The sequence below is a fragment of the Mauremys reevesii genome, linkage group 8 (assembly GCF_016161935.1).
Source record: "Mauremys reevesii isolate NIE-2019 linkage group 8, ASM1616193v1, whole genome shotgun sequence".
NCBI classification, from domain to species: Eukaryota; Metazoa; Chordata; order Testudines; family Geoemydidae; genus Mauremys; species Mauremys reevesii.
The window spans coordinates 59,733,344-59,760,295 of NC_052630.1; the positions used below are offsets into that span (position 1 = coordinate 59,733,344).

The 26,952-nt window shown below is 41.1% G+C and overlaps 1 protein-coding gene across 6 annotated transcripts in view; it reads right to left on the reverse strand.

The window, feature by feature from the left end:
- Nucleotides 1-26,952, reverse strand: part of BRINP3 (BMP/retinoic acid inducible neural specific 3) — a 331,852-nt gene that overhangs the window by 146,191 nt on the left and 158,709 nt on the right. For all 6 annotated transcript variants that reach the window (XM_039486613.1, XM_039486610.1, XM_039486611.1 and 3 more), the window contains one exon: nucleotides 1,400-1,590. In XM_039486613.1, coding sequence (XP_039342547.1) covers nucleotides 1,400-1,590 — 191 coding nt within the window. The remainder of the gene's footprint in view (nucleotides 1-1,399; nucleotides 1,591-26,952) is intronic.

The window sequence follows — 26,952 nt, forward strand, 5'->3', positions numbered from 1 at the left end:
GTCATGTGGGACCATTTTCAAAGGCCTTATTAAATCAGAGTATAACACTTCCCCACTAGCCAGTAGGCCAATTACCCTGTCAAAGAAGGAAATTAGGTTGGTTTGACATGATTTGTTCTTGACAAATCTATTTTGTCTATTCCTTATAATCCTAGTATCCTTTAGGTGCTTACAAATTTATTGTTTAATAATTTGGTCTAGTATCTTGCCAGGTATCAAAGTATCATAACCGAGCCAGTATCATAACTGAGCTCAGCATGGATGCAATGAGGAATTGGGCCTATGAACTTCATTGTTTTGTAGGCCAATTGTTTTTGTCCAATTTCCAAATTTCATAACTGAAAAATTGGAAATGTTCATGTTATTCACTTGCAAATAGAACTATTTTTGACTTAAAATGTCATGCCTTTGAATTTCTGCAAAAATGTTTAAAAATGTCCAAATAAAATGGTTTTGTAGTAGTTGATCGAACATAAGGTAAGCAAAATGATGTTTAAGCATTGACCATTCAAGTGTGGGCCATGGTTAGTGTATTTGTCTCTTTTGATTTATAATAATTCTAGAGAACACTAGATTATAATTATACTCCAAGATGAAGCACCCTACATTCAAGCTTGGGTACTGGTTTGTAGCATTCATAATATTTTAAAAATATTTTGTTCAGGCATCACTTCCCATTCCTCACGAAAGAAATTATGGGTCCAACTGGACCCTCCCACAGGAAAAGTGATGGGAGGGGATTAGAGAAAATTCTTCATAAAATTCTCCTTTTATAATTTCTCCCCAATTGTTCCACTGAAAGGCTCCCTCCCTATTAGAATAAAGGTCAGTCCACAGATACATCTGCCTGTAGACCCTGTGCTTCTACAGTGGCTCTGTGTCCCTGGTGCACCATCCACAGTACAGAAAGGGTTTCTGCAGTCAGTGGCTGCACCACAAGATGTCTATCTTTAAGGAAGGGAGTTTCCCAACCACACAGTGGGGTCTGTGAAAAGGCAATACAGGATAGGCTGTATTATCTTTCCAGAGAATCTCTCAGAGAAAGGGAAGAAACAATGAACATCTCCTTGGTCTCACCATTCTCCTACCTCTTCCTCCTATGGGCAGCGTACTGCCTAATTCCTCCCTTGCATGGGTCTTTGAACCCAGTGAGACCCCACTCTGAATCCAAGGCAAGGAAAAAGTGATGTTGCAGAGGTAGCTGAGCCCCTCTCTTCCATACAAGACAGAGACCTCAGATCTTCAGGGATCAGTCAGGCCCTATGTTCTCAGCTAGAAAAGTTCAATGAAGGATTTAATATTAATGGTACTGATAACATAAAAGTAGCAATTTATACCCACTCTGACTGTCTGTGGTTATGTTCATAATGGAAACGTTTTTTCATATCACTGACCATACCTCCCAAGGTAGCTGACAGTAGGAAATGTGTCCCATATTTCTTGATAAGGTTCTCTGTGATTTGCTGAAGGGTTGGGCGACGTCCTAGTAGTCTTATGTTGCGAAAGAATTCAGGTGCAAGAGGCAGTGGGGAGCCAAGGAAATTTCTCCTTTCAACAGCTAGATTGTTTACTTTCCAGCGGCCAAACTCTCTGTAAAACAAAACAATTCTCATTCAGAAATGCATCATTCAGACAAATGTTTTCATTTGCAAAGTACACCACTCTGTTGCCTAGCTGGGGGCAATGTATTACAACAAGCCTTGCTTGTGATACTCTGTCATGGATTATATGCATAGAACAAGCAACAAGTATTATTTATTAGAAATGGAGGGAATACTCCATAACAAAATTGTCATATGGAGAAGAAATAAATAAGCCACTTAGGATGCACCAGTTTCTATTTCTTTTGTGCAGCCTGTGATGTGACCATAATTCCAGAACAACTTGATTTTGTTAGGCACTGAATATAAATTCAGAATTATACAAGGTTCGATATAAAACCAGGGGTTTTTTTTGTTAGCCCTTTGTAAAGGAAATTAAAAATATCATTTTTAAAAGCACAATTTCTTTTGCACAATAAACCGCCTGTCTACTTTACCTCACTACTTTAAAGGCATTAGAAAGACACTGTCAAACTCCATTTGGCCAAGCAGAGATCTTGCTGAAGTTTCCGGCACTTTTGACCCTGATTTTGAAACATATTCTTCAAGCAGATCAGATTCTTGGAAAGAAGAATGCACTTTTTTTTATGTAAAGATGAAGCTGAACAAATTCAAAGACCATATGTAACAGACACCCATCCCCCATTCCAAAATAAATCAGTGATAGAAATGAAAGCAAACAAGTCAATTAAGCAGTAATAAACACATCTTTTATTCATTTACTTACCAATTAAGATGCAGCAGAGAGATATTAGCAAAAGGACATGTTGTCCTCAAAATCTAATCAAGGGACTATTTTTATTTCTCAGTGTCTGCAGTAGCTTTGCCTTTATGAAGAGCTTTTGTTTTGGTTTTGTCTTGTTTTGTTTTTTGCTTCAGAGTAAAGTCATGGTCTGGTTTGTAGCTACTACAGTGATATAATATATGAGCTGCTTTTTAGGGTAAAAGGATTCTCACTTGGTTGGATATGTCAATTATGAGTTCCACCTCCCCTTTTGAAATGATATCATATAAAAGCAAAAATTCATTTCAGAGTGTTTGAAAAACCCTACAGAAGGTCCCAGCTAAATAAAGAGATGGCCTATATTTTCATAATACAAAAAATCCAAAATGCAGTAATGATTGTGGGCTGTAATACAAAATGCAATGCAAATGGCTAACTAATTAGAATGGTTGGGATAGGTCATGTGATAAATAGCACTTTATTTTCTATTTGCCAAAATATTTGGAGTCACAAACTTCTCCATCAGCAAAGAGTGCACGGCACCAGTGATTCATGGACCATAGTTTAGAAATCACTTTAACCATTTTTTTCATTTTTTTAAAAGATTGTCTCCCACAAATGTATTCTCTTTTGAAGCAGACACGAGGCTGTGACAACATGTACCATCACAAATCCCGACTGCTCCTGCACTATTGAAATGGATTTGTTCCCTTTAAATTAATATCAAAATAAATTAATAAAACAGTTTTTTTGTCTTAGAGAAGTAAGCCCTAGCTATTGAATAACTGAATATCCAAATCCTACATACCACTGTGTTGTGCTTGGACAGAGATGATTATATATTAACCTGATTTAATCAATAACTTAATGAAGAAGAATTTGGAAGAAAACTTATTACATTTTCTGTGATGTGTCGGTATATTGAGTGCTTTCATTTCAACACATCAGAAAAGCTACCTCAGTTATAGCTCTTGGACGTATCATCAAGATAAAGCTGCTTTGACAGCAAGATTACAATGCAAGCTTGTAATTAAATATTCATATAAAATACATTTTATATCTTTCTGGAGTCTTTTCTTACAAACTTACTGTCTGATTAATGGTCTGTATCAAAACTGAGTTTCAAACACATGGAAAATAATGAAAAAGGGGAAAACATTATAAGAGATAGTTGGCAACTTCTCCTTGGATTTTCAGTGTCATAGATTTTTTGGCTGGAAGAGATCATTATGATAATCTAGTCTGATTATCATGACTTCCCTCATAACACAGTCCATAGAATGTCACCCAATGATTCCTTCATCTATAACAACAACTTGTGGTTAAACTAGAGCTTGTTGGTTAGAAAGACAGACAAGCCTGATTTAAAGACACCAACTGATAAAGAATTTACAAAATCTCTTAGTAATCTGTTACAATGATTAATTACTTTTAGCGTTAATTTATATGTTATTTACAGTTTGAACTTCAAGCCCTTGGATTTTGTAAATTTGTAAATTTGCTATAGAAGCTCAGGGAGCTAAAGTTGTACGCTGGATTTTAAAAATGACTGGACAGTTTTGTGTCCCTGTCACAGGTAGAGCTTTGGCTATTAAGGGGTTCAGCACCCAACTCTGATCTCTGCCTTGTTCCCCTCCTAAACTGTAGTATTTGGAGAACTGAGAGCACAGACCTGGTTGACTCAATGCCAGCCCTTCTGGGAGATATCAGTGGCAACCTATTCTCAATAGGCAGGAGTGTCCTGTCCCGGACTTGTGGCCTGAGGGAAGACCAGCAATGATTCCTAGTTAGTGAGTAACAGGAGCTGCTTAGGAACCTCTCGATGGGGAAGCCTGCAGTGAGACTTAAGAATTTGGAATTGACTGATTTGGCAAGAAGGAATCCTGAGAGATCTCAAACATCCTGTTTGAGATATTTTGTGTTAATATGAAACCAGACCCCAGAAGGAGGGGTGTCGCTGTTTGAGACTTTATTAAACCAGACCCAGCAGGGGCAAGATTGGTTTTGAGCGGACTGAGGAAGTACTCCCTCTCTACAAAGAAGGAGAAACCCATAATATTTGTAGATATAAATGCTAAGATAGATACAGTCAAATATGATGTTTAAGGGGAAAAAAAGTTCAGGAAGAATCCCCTACCCTTTCTACACAAAAAACACACATGGCTACTGTTGAATCATAAAATATAATGGATTAGTTCATTCTGTCCAACTTACTACTAAGGCTTGTTCCTATTTTTCATCTACTAAGGGCTGTACTTAACTCATTTCTAGTGTGTAAAGTGATGGCGCTTCCACAAACCTCAGAGCTTATAGAATTATAGAAATGTTGGACTGGGAGGAACCTCAAGGCAGGACTAAGTATTATCCAGATCATCCCACAGGTGTTTATTTAACCTACTCTTATAAACCTCCAATGATGGAGGTTCCACAACCTCCCTAACAATTTATTTCAGTGCTTAACTACCCTGACAGTTAAGAAGTTTTTCCTAATGTCCAACCTAAACTGCCCTTGCTGTACTTGTCCTATCCCCAGAGGTTAACAAGAACAATTTTTCTCCATCCTCCTTGTAAAAACCTTTTATGTACATGAAAACTGTTAGCATGTCCCCTGTGAGTCTTCTCTTCTCCAAACTAAACAAACACATTTTTTCCAATCTTCCCTCATAGGTTATGTTTTGTAGACTTTTGAACATTTTCTTTACTCTCCTCTGGACTTTCTCCAATTTGTCCACGTCTTTCCTGAAATGTGACACCCAGAACTGGACAAAATGCTCCAGCTGAGGCAGGGGTGAAAGTAATTTAAAGGACTTATCGGTACACTGGAGTCCTGAGCGGGGGCGTGGCCTCAACCGGAAGAGGTGGGACCTCAACCGGAAGAGGTGAGGCCTTTAAATCACCCTGGAGCTACCAGCTGCAGAGGCGGCTGGCAGCCCCGGGGCTCAGGGGTGAATTAAAGGGCTCGGGGCTCCGGCCGCCACGGAGACCCGGGCCCTTTCAATTGCCGCTGGAGCCCTTCTGCCACTGCCCCAGAGTAGCGGCAGCAGGGCTCCAGTGGTGATTTAAAGGTCCCAGGACTCCCTGCAGTGGAGGCTCCAGCAGCCGGGCTCGGGCAGAAATGTAAAGGTCCCGGGGCTCCTGCCACTGCAACATAGTGGTGGCAGAGCTCACGCAGCGCTTTAAAGGGCGCGAGGTTCCCCGCAAGGGCTGGAGCACTGGGCCCTTTAAATCTCAGCCTGAGCCTGGCTGCAGGAGTCCCGGGCCTCCTGCAACAATTTAAAGGGCCAGAGGCTCTGGCCGCTGCAGGGAGCCCCGGTCCCTTTAAAACACCACTGGAGCTCCGGCAGCGGGACTTGGACTGGCTTACTTTCACCTCTGAGCTGAGGCCTTATCAGCGTGGAGTAGAGTGGAAGATTTACTTTTTGTGTCTTGCTTACAACACTCCTGCTAATACATCCCAGGATGATGTTCACTTTTTTTGCAACTTTTTGTTACATTGTTGAATCATATCATGTGATCCACTAAAACCCCCAAATCCCTTTCCACAGTACTACTGTCTAGGCCGTCATTTCGTATGTATACAATTGATTGCTTCTTCCTAAGTGGAGTACTTTGCATTTGTCCTCATTGAATTTCATCCTATTTACATCGCATTTCTCCGGTTTGTCCAGATCATTTTGCATTTTAATCCTCCAAAGTACTCTCAACTCTCCAAGCTTGGTACTGTTCTCAGACTTTATAACTGTACTCTCTATGCCATTATCTAAATCATTTATGAGGATATTGAAGAGAACTGGACCCAGGACCGATTCCTGTAGGAACCCACTTGACATGCTCTTCCAACTTGACTGTGATCCATTCCACGGGATACCAGCTAGCACTCACAAGAAGCTTCTTTTTTCCTGGAATTATGCCTTTTTTTTCTCCTCCTTAATTTTATTATTATGCCACATAATTCCTCTTCTTCCCTGGTGTTTTACACCCTGCAAGTATTGTCATGTCCCTGCTTAGACATTACTTAGCCAAGCTTAAATCTATATAATATAATCTTACAATCATTGTTTCTACTACAATCTCTCCAGCCCTCTAGCCATTTTTCTACTGCATCTGCATTATTCTTCCTCTGACATATGAAATATCAGGTTTTGTCCTCTGCCAGAGGCAGAACACTAACAGTAGACCTGACAGTCTTAATGATCTTCCTAATATGGTAACGCCTGTGTTCCAAAGTCGGTGGGGGTACCATTCATCAAAAGAACACTTTCCCCCAGAACAGCAGTGCATCAGTGCTGGCTCCTACTCAAGAAAACCAATTATGCCTTGCATACAAACACTGGAGGTATTAGATGCCTATCCACTCCTCTTCTTCTACTATTAAAGAGCCAAGACCAGCAGCTTGTTTTGGTGCTATCAAGGAGTAAAGAATTAGTAGCAGGTGTTACCACCTACACTGCCCACCTATTTTCAGTCCAAATGATATGTCAGCTATTGGACCGAGTTCTCTAAAGTTCAGGGCCAAGTCTCTTGTAGCGAAGGATGATGGCTTTATGTTGGTTAGCTTGCAGGAAAGAATAGATTTAGTAACTCTGGTTCAGAGAACTGAGCCTATAATGGAAACACACGAGCTAAGCTATTGTGAGAGTCCTTGAACACTGTTCACTCCTTTTTCTGTACAAAGTAACTATAGGTTTCTACCGCCCCCCAAAAAACTGGTTACTAGTCGGTTACCTAACACCCAAAGGCTGAATCATAATTGTGCCAAATATGCCCAGCAGTATTGTATGCATGCCACAGCCTCTCTATCTGCTGAACAGGTCTGTGCCATTCATTCAATGTAGGGTGGGCTTAGAAGAAAGATGATCAGCCAGAGAGAAAAGAAAAGTACATGATACAATTCAAAGTCATCTATTTTTTAAATTCAACATTATTTCCTTTAGTAATTTAATTTGCTTCTTTTGCTACAACGCTATGGCATTAATAATGATGTTCAAAAAATAAATACTGTTATCACGCCAGGCTCTCCTTTCTGGGTCTGTGGACAAGACATTGATGCATGATTTTGTAGCTACTAGGAAGTTTAGATTACCTGATAATCTGTACATAATTCTAGGGTACCAGGCAGCTAAAGAATGTCAACATCTATACAATTAAAAGCATTGGATGTTATACTATATGTGTGCGTGAAGTATATACACACACACACTCTTTCAGAAGCTATATATAAAACATCTACTCAAATGAAATAAAAATGCTATTTTAGAAGTTGTGTCATAAATTGGAGTGTGTAGAAGCTGTGGGCCAGGAATATAGGCCCTAGTATTGCAACTGATAGGGCATAGGATGACTGACAAGCCCACAAAGAGGCCCACAGACATCCACAGGCAGAACACCCTACCTTCATGCTACCAATTGCAGGTTCAGGTCCATAGTAAGGAAATGGATGTATATTTTCCTGAGGAGGGCAGGGTGGAGGTTGTAACAAAACAGGTTTCTGTTCTGCTGAAAAAGAGTTTTCTCATTCAATGGACCTTAATGGCAAGGTTTATAGATTGTCAATAAGAATTGCTTGCCTAAAAACACAGAAATAAACAAAGTACCATCATACTGGCTCTTAGCCTTACAGCTGCCATAAAAATTAATTCCATCAATGCTCAATATAGATTGCCTTCAGACATGGAGCCAGAGCCTCAGCTACTGTAAATTGGCAGAGCTCTATTGTCCTCAATGGTGTTACACCAATTTACACCAGCTGGGACTCTAGCCCATAATGTAAATTGAGTGTGTTCAGTCAACTGTCCATCACAAGAGGTTTTAGCACATGATTATTACAATTAGCAATGCTAAACTTCATTAATAATAACCTAATTATGTCTATAAAATGATACTAAAGCTAATAAGTATCAATGTTAATCAATAGTATCACTGTATAACTTGGAATATATTCTCTGATAAATTCTTTCATAGCCTGTTTTAAGTCTATGGCATTCTGTGCTTTGCACTTACCCTTCCCATGGCTCATAAATGACACTGCGTTCTACATTTGGCTGGTCAAACAGGTGAATGTTCCTAATAGACTGAAGTGACAGCAGAACTCTCATAGACTTTAAGGTCAGAAGGGAGCTGGCCCAGCACAGGGTGGAGTGCACTCACCCATTTTCTTTAGCTGCAGCAGGATTTGTAAATACTTGCAGCCATGCTTGTATAAGTCCAAAATGGAAAGTCAACTGCACTGAAATTCAGAAAGTAAAAGCCCAATAAATCCTGACTCACTGTTTGTGTGTGAGATTTGTAACATGAACAGCTAAGTAGCCATACTTATGGTAAGATGCCAGCTTCACATTATACATGATAGACAACATGATGATGGGCTCAACAATGCCTGGCCCTGACAGGGTTCATGAAGCTACCTGCTAAACTTCCTCAATCCTGCTCTGTGCAGAAGCTAGGTACAAATATAGTCCTTGGGCTGGGAGTTGGTTGCACAAGGCCTATGTGAGACTAGCACTGCATCATGTGCTAGATTCTCTAGATGAGGGTGGGAGCTGGCCCAGCACAGGGTGGAGTGCACAGTATACCACACAGACACAAACACCCTATATTCCTGTAGGCATTGTACAATGGCCTAGAAAATCATAATGCAGCAGTATTTCACTACTCTGCTTATTAACGCAGGCTGTGGCTTCAAGGCGCAGATAAGCCCAATATGAGCACAATCTTTGCAAGTGCAGTACAGAACTTTGAAAAACTGGTGGTGTGATGGGTGTACCAGGTGTCTTATGTTCCATTCTGGAGGTCCCACCACCTGGATGCACCCCACCTGATGAAGGTATCCTTTTTTGGGAGGGGAGAAGTAGTGAATTTAGACCTACAAGAGCTGCTGAGAGGCCTGCCAGAATCAGCCTCCAGCAGAACCAATAAGAATTTGTTCTTCAGTGGCTACAAGGTCCATGAGCCCACAGAAATCAATAAAGGCCCAATAGCCAAGGTCAAAAGGGCTGGCTGCTGCCTTCAGAAGACAGTTCTGGGGTGAAGCTGAGACTAGGGTTACCACCTGTCCAGGTTTTCCTAAGATTGTCCTTTTTTTGTGGTAGCTATCCTGTGAAAGCCATAAAGGTGCTCAGTATACAGCATCTACTGACCAGTTCTATGGGCTCAGGCTCATCCTGGATGGCCTATGTTTTTGTACATCAGAAAAAGCAGCCCTAGCTGAGACAGAGAAGGAAGGAGCTCTCCTGTCAAATCCAATAAGCCTGGCCTGGTCAGCAGCCTAACTCAGACTATGCCTTTGTGAATGAGGCAGTGAAAGTCTGTTTTGTTTTACTCTGTGGAATTTAAAGCCCAGGTGGACATTGTCAGGAATCAGGACTTGTAGCAGAGTCCGTCTCCAGGCAACCTAATGAGTGCTGCTGGCCTTCAGTAGACTGCTTGATTGGCTACACCACCTGACTGTGTCAGCAGACCAGCTTTAAAGCCCATCAGCAGCAATTTGGTGGTTGTTCAAGGCATTTGCCTATGGGTGTAATAGCTCTCATGGCTCCTTGTTCTCAGTCCTGCCTTGCCTCCGACCCTTGGCCTTAATTGATTACTTCTGTGGTTGGCTCTGACCCTTGGCTCTGATTCCTGACTGCTGACTTTGGCATCTGGCCTCTGACACTGGTTCTGACCCTCAGGTCTGATTCATGGCTACTGACTCCTGCTCCAATCACTAGGCACAAGCATCCACATCCTGGACTCTGACAGCTATTTTGAGTTGAATACCTACTCAAGTAAAGGGAGACTGTTTCAGAAATGGCTTTTCTGGTTCAGGTGAACGCAGGGCTGGCCTTACCATGAGGTGAACTGAGGCAGCCGCCTGAGGTGCCAGACTGGAGGGGGGTGGGGAAAGGGGGCAACACTAGGACCCAGAGTGTAGAAAATTGTGTTTGCTGCTGGTGCATATGTATTCTCTCTGCTCTAGATGCATAGAGATGTGGAGTGCTGTGCTGGAGGAAGGAGGGCATAAGAGACATAACAGGCAGGCAGGAGAAAAGGTGAGAGGGAATAACAGAAAGCAGCAGGAGCTGCAGGGAGAGAGAGGAGGAGGAGCCTCTTATGTACGTCTCTAGCACCCCCAGGAACCTGGACTGATTAATATCAGCTTCTCAGGGAGCTTCCTGTTTCCTGCTGCTTCCCTGAACCCACTTGAGGAGAACAGGCAGTCAACTGAAGTAGTAGGAGCCAGTTAAGACGCTGATAGCTTCCCTCACTCAGGCCTTGCTACCAGCCTGCTTATTTGTCCCCTACAATTGAGTGTTGAGAGCCACTATAGCTGGCACAGAACAGCAGTCATGAGTGAAAGAAAAAAAATGTCCCTCTGTGGCAGCATTCAGAAAAAGAAAGAAAGCAAAAGAAGCTTTTCTGTCTAAGCAGGAAGGCGCTCTCCTGAGATACATAGACACAAATGTTCACGGTGAGCCTTCCGGTCCCAATGAGGATGTGAGTGGTGAGGAGATGCCTGACCTTCCAGTTAGTCAGAGTGCAGGTGACCTAGCAGCTACTGCAGCATCCATATCTCCATCGCAAATGGATGTAACCATGCACATTCCTGAAGAAAAGTGTAGATCAGAGAAGAGTGTGGTGGAGGTGCAAGAAACAGCTGCTGCTGAGTTTAGTTCCTTAAGTCTAGATGATCCAGGACTGTAGACCCACTTGAGCAGTAGCCTGAGGAACTTCCTTGTACTGCATGGGCCACAGTAAGTGAAAAATTTCATGTTCCTCAAAGACAATGAAAATAGAAGTTTCCATCCAACACATTACTGGCCTGAAATCCCCAATGATGACAGAGTGGAGAGGCCATGGCTTATGTACTCAAAAACCCAGAATGCTGCATACTGTTTTTGTTGCAAACTCTTCCAGTATAATGTTCCAGCCACATTGGGTTCTACAGAAACAAAGGACTGGAAAAATCTGGCTAGAAATCTGGCATGCCATGAGAAGGCAGCAAATCACCAGAGAGCATTCCATAGGTGGAAAGAGCTTGAGATGAGACTAAGGTTAAAGACCACCATAAATGATCAATATCAAGAGACTCTTTACTGGCAAAATGTTCTGAAAAGGCTCATTGCCATTGTGAGAATGCTTGCTACCCAAAACCTAGCACTGTGTGGCACTTCAAATCAGCTGTATGTGTCAAACAATGAAAAGTTCCTTAAAACTGTGGAGCTGATGGCTGAGTTTGATGCTGTACTTCAGGAGCATGTAAGAAGAGTCACCACCCAAGAAATGTACACACACCACTACCTTGGAAAAAGAATGCAAAATGAGATCATATAGTTACTGGCAACAAAAGTCAAACAGAAGTTTGTGGCAGATCTGAAGTCAGCAAGCTATTACTCTGTTATTCTGGACTGCACACCTGACATCAGCCATATGGAACAAATAGTTTTAATAGTGTGTAATGTATCAACAACTGAACCTAGTGAAAATGTCCCTGCAGGGTGACTGTCAGAGAGAATTTTCTAGAATTTATTGACATTGATGATACTACAGGAGCTGGTATGACAAATTTGCTTCTTAAAAAGCTGGAAGATACAGGAATTGCGATAGCTGACATGAGAGGTCATGGCTACGATAATGGTGCCAACATGAGAGGAAAGAACAGAGGAGTGCAGACACAGATCTGAGAGTTAAACCCTCGAGCTTTTTTTCTCCCATGCAGTTCTCATTCATTGAACTTGGTGGTCAGTGATGCAGCATCAGCTTCTAGTGAGGCTGCTGCTGAATTTTTTAATGTAATTCAAAGCATCTATGTATTTTTCTCTGCATCAACTCATGGATGGCAAATTTTGAAGCAACATCTGAGAACATCCTCTCTGACACTGAAACCTCTGAGTGCCACATGATGGGAAAGTTGAGTGGAGGCGATAAAGCCTATCAAACACCATATTGGGAAGATAGATGATGCCATAGTTGCCATTATGGAGGATAATGCTATGACAGGAACTGTTCATGGGAGAACAGTGGCAGAGGGAAATAGAATCCCCAGAAACATCCGTAACTTCAAATTTCTGTATGGCTTAGTGTTGTGACATGACATACTGTTTGAAATAAATGTTGTAAGCAAGAGACTCCAAGGTGTTGACCTTGATATATCTGGAGCAATGAAACAACTGGACAAAGCAAATTCATACTGTAACAGGGTGCTGGCTAGGAGAAACAAGCCAGGCCCCTGTTAGCCCTGTTCCAGAGGAAGAAGGGTATTAGTTGGGCTGGCTGAGGGGCCATGCCCTAATTACCAGAGTGGATCCACTTGCAGGCCTGGGTAGCCAGCCTGCCCTGTAAAGCTGGCTAAGAGACAGGAAGCAGGGGGAGACAGGAAACGGAGGAGCGTGGGCTTTAGATCCCTGCTGGCTGGGAAGTTAGTAGTTTCCCAGAGTAGTATCTGTAGATATCTGTAAATAATAGGTGGTGGGAATGGACACAAACAATAAAGGGACACAGGTGCTGCACTTCAGTTGGTCTCTGACTGCATTTGTGGAGGGGCCGAGACTGAGCACTGCTACATATACCTACAGTCTTACTGGTCAAATGAGGGATTTCAAAACGTTCTGAAGAGTGCACAGAAGTTGGCAGCGGAACTTCACAGTGAAGCTATTTTCCCACCCATTCAAGAATACAAGAGTCACCGAAGAAGAAGGCATTTTGATTCCGAGGCATGGGATTATCCCATAAGAGACCCCAAACAACAATTCAAAGTTGAATTCTTTAACCAACTGCTAAATTGTGCAATACAGTCAGTTGAAGAATGTTTCATGCAGCTCAAGGAACACAGCAGTATATTTGGGATGTTGTATGATATTCCAAAACTCCTCACTATACCTGAAGAAGACCTACACCAGCAATGAAGGGCACTAGACACATGATGTTGACACATGATGACATGTGCAATATCGATGTGAGTGATTTAGGTGATGAACTGAAAGCCCTTTCAAGATACATTTCGGTAGGATCAACTCCAAAGGCTGTTCTGGAATATATGTGCATAAATAAGATGACCATCCTCTTTCCAAATGCTTTTGTTGCTCTGTGCATATTTCTAACACTTCCTGTAACAGTTGCCAGTGGAGAACGCAGCTTCACCAAGCTGAAGTTAATAAAAACACATCTACACTCCACAATGACACAGGAGAGGCTGGTTGGCCTTACAACCATCTCAACAGAGCATGAGCTGGCCCAGACTATGGACCTTCAGGAAGCAGTTCAAATCTTTGCAACCAAGAAGGCACGGAAAGCACCACTTTGATTATTCAAACAGATAAAAAAATGCCAGTGTTTACCATGCAGGCAAGAAAAGTTACATTTGCTGTTCAGGCATTTGAAAGTTAAGTGTTACATCAAATTTTTGAACAAGGCGTTTTAAGTTGTTAGTTCTCCTGTATTGGGGTAGGTAGCAGAGCAGTACCATGAGAGGAGTAGAACAGGAAGAAGGCAGAATTGAGATCTTTCAAAGTTTTGGCCCAAGTGAGGGGGCATGTGGGCATCATTTGAGCTCCCCACCTCAGGTGCCAAAATGTTGTGGGCTGGCCCTGGGTGAACCCCTCATAGGCTGAAATAGATGCTTGTCCCAACCTTAACTATGAGAAAACTAGAGCTCCTCCATAATCGAATAGATCAGGGGTGGAGTAGGCAGCTTTGTGCTGCATAAATCTTCCCTAAAGCCATTTTGCCTAAGCTTTGGAGGATTCCCTTTATTTTGGGGGAAGAAAGACAGTTCCTTCCATTCCTGTATGAGGGGGATTTACTGTCTGTGATAGAGTTGAGCGAAAAGTCTTCCCTTAGACAAATGCAGGCACTCCTTTTCTTGTTGGTCGTTTGTCTTTATAGTCCTAGGGAAAAGTCTGTGCCTGGTTTGTTGTATCCTACAAAACAGTGTTTGTGAACACTAATTCAGATTCCGAAGCTTTGATTTGACCTGCTTCTGCCTTTTATTATTCACTATTTATTTGTGAATATTGGCAAGAATGGATTTTTGTTGACATGCTGTTTGGTGATTTAGCTGTATCCATGTGCTCACAAAGGGGCTTATAGTTAAATAAGAGCATTCATTATTTATTATTTGTTATTCTCTGTTGAAAAAAGTTTGTCACCAGTTAGAGCGTAGAAACAATACAATTCGACCTAGGTTACCAATTGCACACTATGAATTACAAATAGCTAAAGCAAGCATTTGCAGACAGCATATGGATTGAAATGTGTTTGCCTCACCCTAAACTATTTAGTTAATGATGAATGGTGAACTAACTTGTAAAATTCAATGTCAGTTTGCAAATAACTCACTGAGGAAAAAGGACTACATTTCAAATAAACAATTCAACCAGCTCTAAAAACAACTATACTTTGCAACAGTTGGGTTTTCCTATCCTCCCCATCAGAATTCTATCTGAAATGATGAATATTCTGGATGTTTCCAAAGAGTTTCTCTGAAAATTAGCTGGTGTTTCCAGCTGGTATTCTGAGTAGTCATTCTTACCTTGGAGCTGGTTTTTGGCAGGGTAGTTGTTTAGCTGGGGCTGGCTGTGCCCAGATATGGATAAAATAATAGGAATTCTTTCCAATTTTAGTGACAATAGCTATATGGGGTGAAGTTCTGTAAGATAAGGTAATGGCGGTTTGGACTGATAATCAAGAAGATGTCCATCCAATCCATTCTGAAACAGCCAAGTCAGCCTTGGTTATGATTCTGGTCTATGCGTTCATTCTGAACTGTCTGAAGTGTAATATTGATTTCAAGATGTGGTACATAACCACCATGATACAAAGGTTGTTCATCTTAATTTCTGAGGTAGAGGTTCCAACACTGAACCAGAATTGCTCAGCCAGATCCAACTTTTCTGTGAAGTCTTGACATTACAAAAATATTTTTTCCCACTGTCATCTGCTAGAAGAGGGGTTCTATTATCCAGGTTTCTATACTGCCCAATCGCAAATATGAAAGTTGTTTTAAACTGATATTGTGAAATATCAGCATTGATCATATGTATGAAAAATGAAAAAAAAAACACTTTTTGCAAGGCAAACACTCATGAAGCAAAAACTGTCTATATCGCTGAGATTCAGTTAGGAACTATCTGCAGAGCCCATGCTTTTTAATCTTGCCTATTTTAAATGTTTTTGTTTTAAAGATGTGTAACTTCTTAAACTTCAAAAGCAATGAAAAGCTATGAATTTCTTTCTTAACCTAATACAACAGTCTTTTGAATCATTTCCCACATTTGTACAATACATTGAATATCCGTGTACTTGGGTTCCCAGCAAATGGAAATGAGCACATTTCTGCAGGTATAGCTGAATCCCTGGCACTAGTGCTATACTCCTCCATTTTAAAGTTTATCTATAGAAAAATAATTTCCAATACCAAAAAGGAGAAATACTATAAAGCAAGAAAAATACAGTAACTTTATAGTCACTTTAGATAAAGCTCAGAACCAATAGATTACTAAGGCGCAACATCTGCAATTGGGTGTGCCTGGACAGACCTTATGCCTGTGCAAAGTCTAATTTAAATCTGTGGGGCACTGCATGGATCCAAATTCATGGATCTGACTTACAGGATCTGTTAGAACAAAAGAAACATGAGATTCTGTATAGTAGAAATCTAATTCTTCTCCTTTCTGGATTCAGACCTATTACATAAAAGCATGTAAGTTTCCAGCAGAGACTGGGAAATCTCTTGAAAATGGGCCCACAACAAAGAACAACCCTGGTTTAGGAATCGATACAAGGGAAAAAATACACAAATTTGGAAGGAAGGACCAGAATAACGCTGTTGGAGGAAATAAAACATAAATCTGCATAGGAGATGATGATGACAGGCACTTCCATATAAATCATAGAGGAAGCACAGTCTGGTAAAATTTATCTTTACTATTCCTGTAAGGCACTGGGGACAGTGTTTGGTTATATACATTCTCCCATCTCTCATTATTTGTATTAACTTAGTACCCCACTGATAGTGGGGGCCCCATTGTGCTAGGTTCTGTATGGACACATAGTAAGAAACAGGTCCTGTCCAGAAGAGTTTGCACCCCAAATAAACAATGGTCAAGAGAATGAATTTGACTGTCTTGTCCAAGGTTACATACGAATTGAACTGAAGACAGATCTGAGTCCCAAACCAATGCCTTATCCATAACACTATTCTTCCTCTCGAGGCTCGTTCCATTTCTTATAACAATGGATGGATACATGACAATATCTAAATACTATGTCTGGTATAGTGTATAGATTTGTGTGATTAAAATATATAGGGACAAATCCTCAGCTGTAGTTAATCAGCTTAGCTTTAGTGATTTTAATGTAGCTATGTTGATTTATACCAGCTTAGGATCTAGCCCATATTCTACATTGTTTGCAAATTACTTATTCTGTGTAACATCCTTTTTTATGACTAACACTTGGCAAGGAAGAACTATATTCCAGAAGTATTGTTTATGCTTATCTTACTGTGATACAATTTTTATTGATGTGGGTTTACACTGTCTAGAATTTCACATTTGAAAATGGAGTGCATCTATTGACATCAGATTTCCATGGGTGTAACTCTTACAGAAATTGGCCCTCACACTCTGTTTTGACTTTCTGGAATAACATAATCCCCCTCTGCTATAGCTTTTGTAGGATGGATTGAATGATAATGTGGTGGTTAACAAATCATCTTCTGCAAATTCCTTGTGCGTATGTTCACTTTTTAGTACTTTGCTCTTTTGGGAAATGTATGGCTGCCATTTTTTGCACTTAGCTTTTTTACCACAATACAGGCATGCTCTACTGTTCACAATGATGATATTAAATGTTCTCTACCTGCACACAAAAATCAAGCAATTTTCTTTTGCCTTTTCCGTGTATTGTGCTTCCTGCCCCCCTGACACTATACAGAGAAATCATTGTTTCCAAAGCATTAAAAAAGAAACACATAATCTGATCTAAGTACAATGGCATTGGTATCCCTTTCACCTGCGGTGGTGTAAATCAGAAATAACTCCACTGAAGTTAATGGAATTACATTGAGCCCAATGTATATATACATAGATGGTAAAGAGACATTTAGGTTGAGATTTGCAAAGGAGACTGGGTAAATTAGGTACTCAAATCCCATAGAATTTCAATAGGAGTTCAGTACCTAGCTCCCTTAGGCTCATGTGAAAAACAAATATCCACTGAAGGAACAAAGTTTTGTTAATTTGGTGCGTTTAGCTTTTCTTCTGGCTTCCATGAATGAAAAGTGTACAGAGGTTAATTGTGAAACTCATAAGCAGCACTTTCACTAACGTCAAAGCATTTAGGACTTAAGGGTTGATTTTGCTTCTATATAATCATGGCACTAAATTTAGAGTACCTCTTATAACATGCACATTAGAGATTTTATATGAAGCGGGGTCTGCAAAGATGCCTGTAAAAGCTCTGAATACATTAAAAAAATTCTACATCAGATACTTAATTTCTCTTCATAGTCCAACTATGAGATTCTTTTTAAGGCAAGTATCAAATAACATAAACATTCTTTAGCTATTTTACTGCTGTAAAATCTATGCCTGTTTTTATTCATTTTTTATACTACACAATTTTTTCTTAAAAAGATTCTTTTAGCAGAACAATAAAAAAAAAAATCAGGCATATGCTCAAATGAGATCCAAATTGGTTAATTAAATTATACCACCACAAAATTTGCAATTGATTGGGAATGAGATCACGGCTTTCAGCAATTTAATTGCACTCAACGATGGTTTTAGAGAAGAAAAAGTGTTATAAATAATCAACATATATGATACAGAATCACAGAATATTAGGGTTGGAAGAGACCTCAGGAGGTCATCTAGTCCAATTCCCTGCTCAAAGCAGGACCAACACCAACTAAATCATCCCAGCCAGGGATTTCTCAAGCCAGGCCTTAAAAACCTCTAAGGATAGAGATCCCACCACTTCCCTACGTAACCCATTCCAGTGCTTCACCACCCTCCTCGTGAAATAGTGTTTCCTAATATCCAACCTAGATCTCCCCCACTGCAACTTGAGACCATTGCATCTGCCACCACTGAGAAAGAGCCTACCTCTATCCTCTTTGGAACCCCCCCCACCCCGCCCCCAGGTAGTTGAAGGCTGCTATCAAATCCCTCCTCACTCTTCTTTTTTGCAGACTAAATAACCCCAGTTCCCTCAGCCTCTCCTCGTAAGTCATGTGCCCCAGCACCCTAATCATTTTCGTTGCCCTCCACTGGATTCTCTCCAATTTGTCCACATCCCTTCTATAGTGGGGGGAAGGAAACTGGATGCAATACTCCAGGTGTGGCCTCACCAGTGCCGAATAGAGAGAAATAATCACTTCCCACGATCTGCTGGCAATGTTCCTACTAATGCAGCCCAATATGCCATTGGCCTGATACAACACTTTACAATTCAGGATACATACAAAAAGAAGAAAAATTAATGATCATCATTAAAATAAGACACAATAGGCCATTATATATCTGGTAAACAGATTTTAATCTTAGGTGTTCGTTATTATTTACTTGCATTGTGACAGTGCCTTAGAATCCTAGTCATAGACCAGGAACCCATTGTGCTAGGTGTTGTACAAAAACACAATGGAAAGGTGGCCCCTTCCCCAAATATCTTTACAATCTAAGTATATATCAAGAGACAACGAGTGAACTGAGAAAATATTGGTTGTCATGATAAGGTGTGGTCTCAGCACACTAACCATTTTAATTTTTTTTTACAGGTATAAGAGTTTAAGGAGAGATTTGAAGAACAGTGTTGTGGACAATTATGAGGAGTTCCTCCAGTGCATGAATGGCAGCATGGAGGAAAGTAGGAAGGTGCTTATTTGAAAACTTAACAAGTGGGCAAAGGAGGCTGACATCATGGGCTGATCAGACATGGGAGTCGACATCTAGACAATAAATGAGAGACGATAGGGATGGTGGGGACAGGCCATGAGGAGCCTTCAAAGTGAAGACAAGTTGCTTATTTTTGATGTGATGCTGAAAAGGGAGCAAGTGGAGAGATGTAATGAGCAGGGCCGCTCAGAAGGGGGCAAGAGGGGCAATTTGCCCCAGGCCCTGAGCCCCGCAGGGGCCCCCACGAGAGTTTTTCAGGGCCCCTGGAGTGGGGTCCTTCACTCGCTCTGGGGGGCCCGGAAAACTCTTGCGGGGCCAGGCCCCCGGAGCATCTTCCGCTCCTGGTCTTCGCCGGCGGGGGGTCCTTCCGCTCCTGGGCGGAAGGACCCCCCGCTGGCGAATTACCGCCTAAGCGGGACCCGCCGCCGAAGTGCAGCCGGGTCTTCGGCGGTGGGGGGCCCTTCCGTTCCAGGACCCGCCACCAAAGTGCCCCGAAGACCCGCGGCGGGGCCTCCCTGCCGCTGAATTACCACCGAAGACCCGGCTGCACTTCGGCAGCGGGTCCCGCTTCGACAGCAATTCAGCGGCAGGGGGTCCCCACCGCGGGTCTTCGGGGCACTTCGGCGGCGGGTCCCGGAGCGAAAGGACCCCCCGCCGCCAAATTCCCGCCGAAGCGGGGGTCCCACACCGCCGAAGACCGCAGGCCCCCGGAATCCTCTGGGCGGCCCTGGTAATGAGAGGGGTGACATGGTCAAAGCAACAAGCTAGGAAAGTGATCTTTGCAACAGCAGTCTGAATAGATATGAGTAGGGCCCTAACAAATTCACAGCCATGAAAAACATGTCATGGACCATGAAATCTGGTCTCCTCCCATGAAATCTGGTCTTTGTTGTGCTTTTACCCTATACTATACAGATTTAATGGGGGAGACCAGCATTTCTCAAATTGGGGGTTGTGACCCAAAAGGGAGTTGCAGGGAGAGTTGCATGGTTATTTTAGGAGTGTTGTGGTATTGCTACCCTTACTTCTGTGCTGCCTTCAGAGCTGATTGGTCAGAGAGCAGTGGCTGTTGGCCAGGTGCCCAGCTCTGAAGTCAGTGCTCCACCAGCAGCAGCACAAAAGTAAGGGTGGCAATACCATACCATGCCACACTTACTTCTGCACTGCTGCTGGCAGCGGCTCTGCCTTCTGAGCGGGGCAGCCAGCAGCCACTGCTCTTCAGCTACCCAGGCCTGAAGGCAGTGCCACCACCACCAGCAGCAGCCCAGGAGTAAAGGTAGCAGTACTGTAACCCCCTCGCCCCTCAACAATAACCTTGTCACCCCCCACAAGTCCTTTTTGGGTCAGGATCCCTACAGTTACAACACCATGAAATTTCAGATTTAAACAGCTGAAATCATGAAATTTATGATTTTTAAACTCCTATGATGTGAAATTGACCGAAATGGACGTGAATTTGGTAGGACCCTAGATATGAGCAGAACAAGGCTACATTTGCCAAAACCGGAGAAGAAGAGGTTGCAGCAGTCAAGATGTGAGATAAGGATGGCTGAGATGGGAGTTTTAGCTATATGGATGAACAGAAAAGCCCACATCTTAGAGATGTTACTGGGGGCGGGGGAGGAAGATTTAGCTACAGCCTGGATATGCTTTCTTAGAGGCCTGGAGGCCCCAGAACACTGGTAGTGGATTATAAAATCTTTCCCTTTCAGGTTGCCAGTTTAAATCCAACTCAGCTTGACAATGATTAAATGCTTTTACCATCTGATGGCTGTTCAGAGAGGCAATCTGAAAGAAGCTGGTGGTAATCCACTACCATATCTCAGTCCAGCTCCTAGAGAATGAGTGTCTATATCCCCCAACACACAAAGAAAGAAAGAAAGAAAGTTAGTTGAGGGGGTGCAGTAGTCCAGGACTATGTTTTATAAAATGCTAGTTGCTTTTTCATCATAATTTGTTATTTATTTATCTATATAGGTTGTGTCATCATGTAAAAATCAATACATTTACTAAAATCTAAGGAAATTATATGGGGGAGGAGGACCTACATCCATGCAAGCTTAGGTTTGCTCAATAAAATAAAGTCAAAAAATGCAAAATGGAAGGTTCCTACAATGATGGTAACTCAGCCAGTTTACATATACGTAGGAATATTTATTCCTTTCTCTCGGGTTAATGGCTTACAGTATTGTGGCTGATGTTGGAACTTAAATCATAGGGGATACAACTGTAGCTGTTGGAATATTTACTTTTGTAGTATTTTTTGTAAAATTCTGTAAATATAAATGGCACTTTCACAACATGCATGAAGAGAAGAGGACTTAGCTTAAAATATTTTACAATCTAAGGACTTGGTCCTATAATCTGCTCCTCACCAGTGAACCACTGCATCTCCCCAGCAAGTGCCAAGAAGTGAATGAAGCATCACATTATGGATTAGCTTGAAGCCCAGTCAGTACCACAATTTGATCACCAGTATCTAGGCAGAGCCCCCAAAAGTTAAGAAGATGGTAATGAGTCTTTGAACAAGTGCTGGGGAGCTGTACTTGTGTGTCTGATTGCAGGACTGCAGCCTAAATCAGATTAGTATCACCTATCTGGCTGGCCACTATTGTTTTCCTGTACTCCCCAGTCTCTCTGCAGGCATCTGTTGTCACTTGTCTTATACTCAGATTGTAAACTTTCTGGGGCAGGGACAATCTTCTTGTGCTGTCTTTGTACAATATCTAGCACAATGGCGTCCTGGTCCATGACTAGGGCTCCCAGGGGCTCTGGTAATATTAATAATAATTTAAAACAATGCCCTGTACAATAGCCCCTACATAAATGAATGTGGAAATATTAGTGAAGGAGAACATATGAAGCCTTGGCAAAGGTGTGTAAGGAGATGTGTTTGCTGCAAAATGGAGTTTAGACAGTGTTTATTAATAATAATTATATTCCCAAATGATTTAATCCTATAGAGGACATGAGGGCATGTACGGTGTGAGAGGGAATATTGGCTGGAATGAGAGTAGAAATGGAGGCAGGCTGGAACTGTCCATTCAAGCATGCTGCTTCTTACTGATAAAGATGTCAAATATGCAAAATTTATTAGCTAGCCCAGCATTTAAGGAGATTTACTATGCCCAGTTAAAATGGTTTGCTACAATGACAGTACAAAATGTCTGAAGATAAATTTTTACTCAAGACTAACTTGTTTCAATCCTGACAGAATTCAGTGCAGAGACATCACTAAAATGTTCATTAAAAAATCCCAATGCCTCATGGAAAAAAACTAACAAAAGCATATAATTTATAAAGAGTTCAGCTCATACTAACATATTATATATACTTTTATCTGAGTATATATAGCCCGACTACAATATTGTGCAGTGTCCACAGGCCAAAGAGGCAAAAAAAAAAGAAAGAAAGAAAGAAAGAAAGAAAAAGAAAACAATCAACAGATCTAGGTACTGTGGGGACATGAAATCCACAGATTCCTGCCCCTTCCCATCAACCCATGGAACTGCTTCTTCTTCTGAGATGTGGGAAGAGACCTGCTGATCTTCTCCATAGCCAGTACAAAGGCATATTGCCTTCTACACATTTGGGCGTGTCCTCCAGCTGATCTTGCACATTCTGTGTGTTCTGAGGAGCAAACTCCCTGTTTGTTCTACTGTGGGGGATAAATCCGAACTCCTGACTGAATGACCTGGGGAAAATGCCATGATTTGGTTTCCATAATGGGATTTCTCTCCCTGGACTATTTCCTGCCTGGATGAGGCTGATTCCTCACCTACATTTATAATCCTACCATATTCTGCAAAAACAGTGACTCCCAAGTGCTACAGCTAGCAATAGCGATACTGTTGAGGTCTAGGTCATTGCTCGGCAAAACTGTTATCTTAATAATTACTGGGGTTATAGTAATTATTATGAAGTCACAAACAGGATTCTAAAGACTTCAGGTGGAGTATTTAGGTAGCTGAACACTTAAAAACAAGAGCTTCTTTCCAAGCCAATGACCTTAATAGGAAGGAGAATAGGAAGAACAACATATCTTGCAGTACACATAGGAACAGAATAGTTTCCTAATAGGAAGTTTCCAAAGTTATCCATAATACATCTGTAGTTCTTTAACAAACTACCTATGCAGCAAAATCAATCCCTGACTGCCCTTCTCTACTGTAATTCAAATGTGCTTGTAACACAGGGATGATGGGCTGTTTTGACAGCTGTAGATAGTATGACAAATAGCTCTCACAGGTGAGACACTGACATAATTGAAATGTGCTGTCAAAATGGATAGAGGAAGGAATATGAGTATGTCGTTACAAAACACAAGTGCAAGGAATATTCCTTCTGCTCTTCCACTTAAATTAACACACCAGTTCTAGATTGTTCCAGCTGGCTGTGGTAATTGTGATCCCATTGTACTGAAAACAGAGTAAACACCTTCATTAAACATTTGCAAAAGATGAATGCTAGCTCAGGGAGATGAAATGCAAAAGGGATGTATATGTGGGGCATAGTCTGGGAGAATGTTCAGCTTTTAGCATTTTTAATGACTAGATGTTAGAAGTGTATATAGGACACTGTATTTGAAGAAATTTGGCTTTTTAAAAGAAGTTTGCCTTCTTAGACCCACTGTTTGAAACCTACATGCTTTCAGACACTGGTAGTTGATGATGGGGATGTGGAGTGAGGAGACTTTGAGACCTACATATGTCTTAAGTCAGGCACATAAGGTACTGGACACTTTTGAAAATATAGACATTAACCTCTTTGAGCCTCAGTTTCCCCATTTGGAAAATGATAGGGATAATATTATCATAATGATATGAGGCCTAATAAATTATGATTTTAAAGCTCTATGTAAGGCACAAATTCTGCCCTACGAACGAATGCAGGTCTGCAGTGCAAGGAGAACAGAATTTTGGAAGGGGCTGCAAATGCATAAGAAGACTGAACACATTTACAGAGAAACATAAGAGTCCAAATCTGTTTTTCTCCTTCCCTTTTCTGGGTTCCAGTGATATATGTTTACATGGTCTGTAGTCGGAGGGGAGGAGAAGGATCTTTCTTCATTTTGTATGGGCATGATTCCATATAAAGGATGTGGTTCTTCTTTAGATTGCAAGGAGGTGATGGGAGGAGGTCTCACTCTACCAAACCTGTATTATTTTGCAAGATACAGTTTCAATTTGTAGGATGTGACAGACCCATGTCAATAGATGCAGTGAGAGGGTTAACTATTTCACTATGCATAGAGATTGTCAGGTAATCTGTTGGTGCAGGTAATCTGTTGGAAGCAGGGCTGGAACCAAGTGTGAGGAATTAGGTAATTCCCCGAGCTATAAAAGAGATGTGCTTTGATGCCTTCTGGTTAGACAGCAGAATAGGGCAGACCTTCCGGAGGGGTAGGGTGCAAGTTTTGCTAATGGACTGAAGCTATGGTTACTCCTTTATGTTTAAATAATGTGGTGATTAGGCTGAAGGGAGCCTCTTGAATTCTTAGTTAGGAAGAAGGCTTTATGTTTGCTTTGTTTTTCTTAAATGGGCTCCATTAAATGTATTTTTACCAGTCAGTTAGGCTTCACTAACCCTGGCTGATCAATCCTTTCCTAACCACAGATGTTCTGTCCTGCCATATAGACAAGCAAGTTACAGTTATTCTGAATTTTGGCGTTATTGGACCAAATCGGCTAGTTACATTTACTCATTTCAATGAGTATAAGAAAGCAATATACATGCAGCAGAAGCCATCATTTGTCAAGTGTGCTAGTCCTGTGAGCCAGATAGGATAGCTTAGGCATTATCTCCGATAGCCCAGTCATTGAGAAGGCAATATCCAAATAGGATGAGATGTGTTTTCGGAGTGTGGGTGGGAGCCTGTTGTAGTGTGAGTCAAACATTATATCCCTGCACTTGTGTAGTAAGAAAAGATGTACCATCCAGCCAAGACCTGTTTATTTTGAGGAAGATGAAAATGTGTGTGGGGGGGTTTTGTTGTATTTTTTAAAAATACTTGTATGTTTTACATAGGCACTATCAGTCACATCAGTGATGACCACTATACATACAGTCTCAAAGCTGAGACAGACATCCTAATCTTTTCACAATTGTTCACAATGCATTACTGAAGCTGACCTGTATAATGCAGAGTAAAATCTTCATTGCAAAAGAAATCTTTCATAACAGACAGTAATAATAGGAAGAGCAAAGCAGAGAGATATAACCCAATGTTATTCCGTACCATTGTCTTTTAGTTTACTTTCCCTTTGCTGAATTAAGAACTTCACTATTGTGATGCGCAGGAGATACTACAAGCATACCTTCTTGCAACAACTTGCATGCTGCCCAAACGCAGTCAGCAAAGGCCTTTACCAGAGACGCAGCAAACAAAATGGAAGGAGAATTGGTGTGGTCTTTTGAGCTTATAAGAGAGCAAAAGTCCCTGAAAGAATCTTTCACCACCAGAAATTGGTCCAATGAAAGATATTACCTCACCCACCTTGTTTCTCTTACACTCCCCATTGTCACTTACACATCTATATGAGCTAATACAGACACAAATACCAATAATAGCAGAAGAGTGGAACTGCATATAAGTCTCAAAATCCACAACTGAGAGAGAAGTCTACACTGGTTAAAAAACATTAAGCTTAGAGAAGAAGTGAAGGCAGCTGTAAAAAAATAAGAAAAACAAATGGAATAAAAGGCAAATTGATAGTAATTAATATAAATCAGAAGCTAAGAATTGTAGAAAAATGATTAGAGAAGCATAAAGGCACAAGGAGAAGTCTATGGCTAGCAAAGTTAAGGGCAATAGGCTTTTTGTTTCATTTTTTGTTTTTATTATATTTGGAACAAAAAAATCTTAACACTGGTATTTGTCTATACTAGATGGACATGATAGAATTGTAAATAATTCAGAAAAGACAGAAGTGTTCAATAAATATTTGTTTGGTATTTGGGGACGCCAGATGCTGTAGTCATCAATGATGACAAAACTCTTCCCATTCCACAACTACTAAACAGCAGTTTCTGAAGCTAGACATTTTTAACTCAGCAAGTCTGGATAACTTGCATCCAAGAATTTTACAAGAGCTGGCTGAGACTTTTAATTTTGCTTTTCAATATATTTTGGAACACTAAGGAAGTTCCAGAGATATTTAAAAAGGGCAAATGGGATGACCCAAGTAATTATAGGCCTGTTAGTCTGACATTGATCCAGGGCTAATTAATGGAATGTGTGATTCCAGTCTCGATAAATAAAGAATTAAAGGAGGGTAGTATAATCCATAACAGGATTTATGGAAAATAGATCCTGTCAAACTAATTTGATAATCTTCTTAAATGAGATTACAAGTTTGGTTGTTTGTAATATACTTAAAATTCTGTAAGGCATTTGGTTTGGCACTGCACAACACTTTGATTAAGGAACTAAAATGACACAGAATTAACATGGTACATATTACATGGATTAAAAACTGGTTAACTGACAGGTGTCTCAATGTAATTATAAACAGGAGATAATCTTCAAGCTAGTGTGTTTCTAGTAGGGTCCCATAGGGATCAGTTTTTAGCCTGATGGTATTTAACATTTTTATCCATGAACTGGAAGAAAATATAAAATCAATACTGATTAAAGTTTGCAGATGACACAAAAATTGGGGGAGTGGTAAATAAGGAAGAGGACAGGTCACTACAGAGCTACCTGAATTGCTTGATAAGCTAAATGCAAGGAAACAATATGTGTTTTGATACAGAC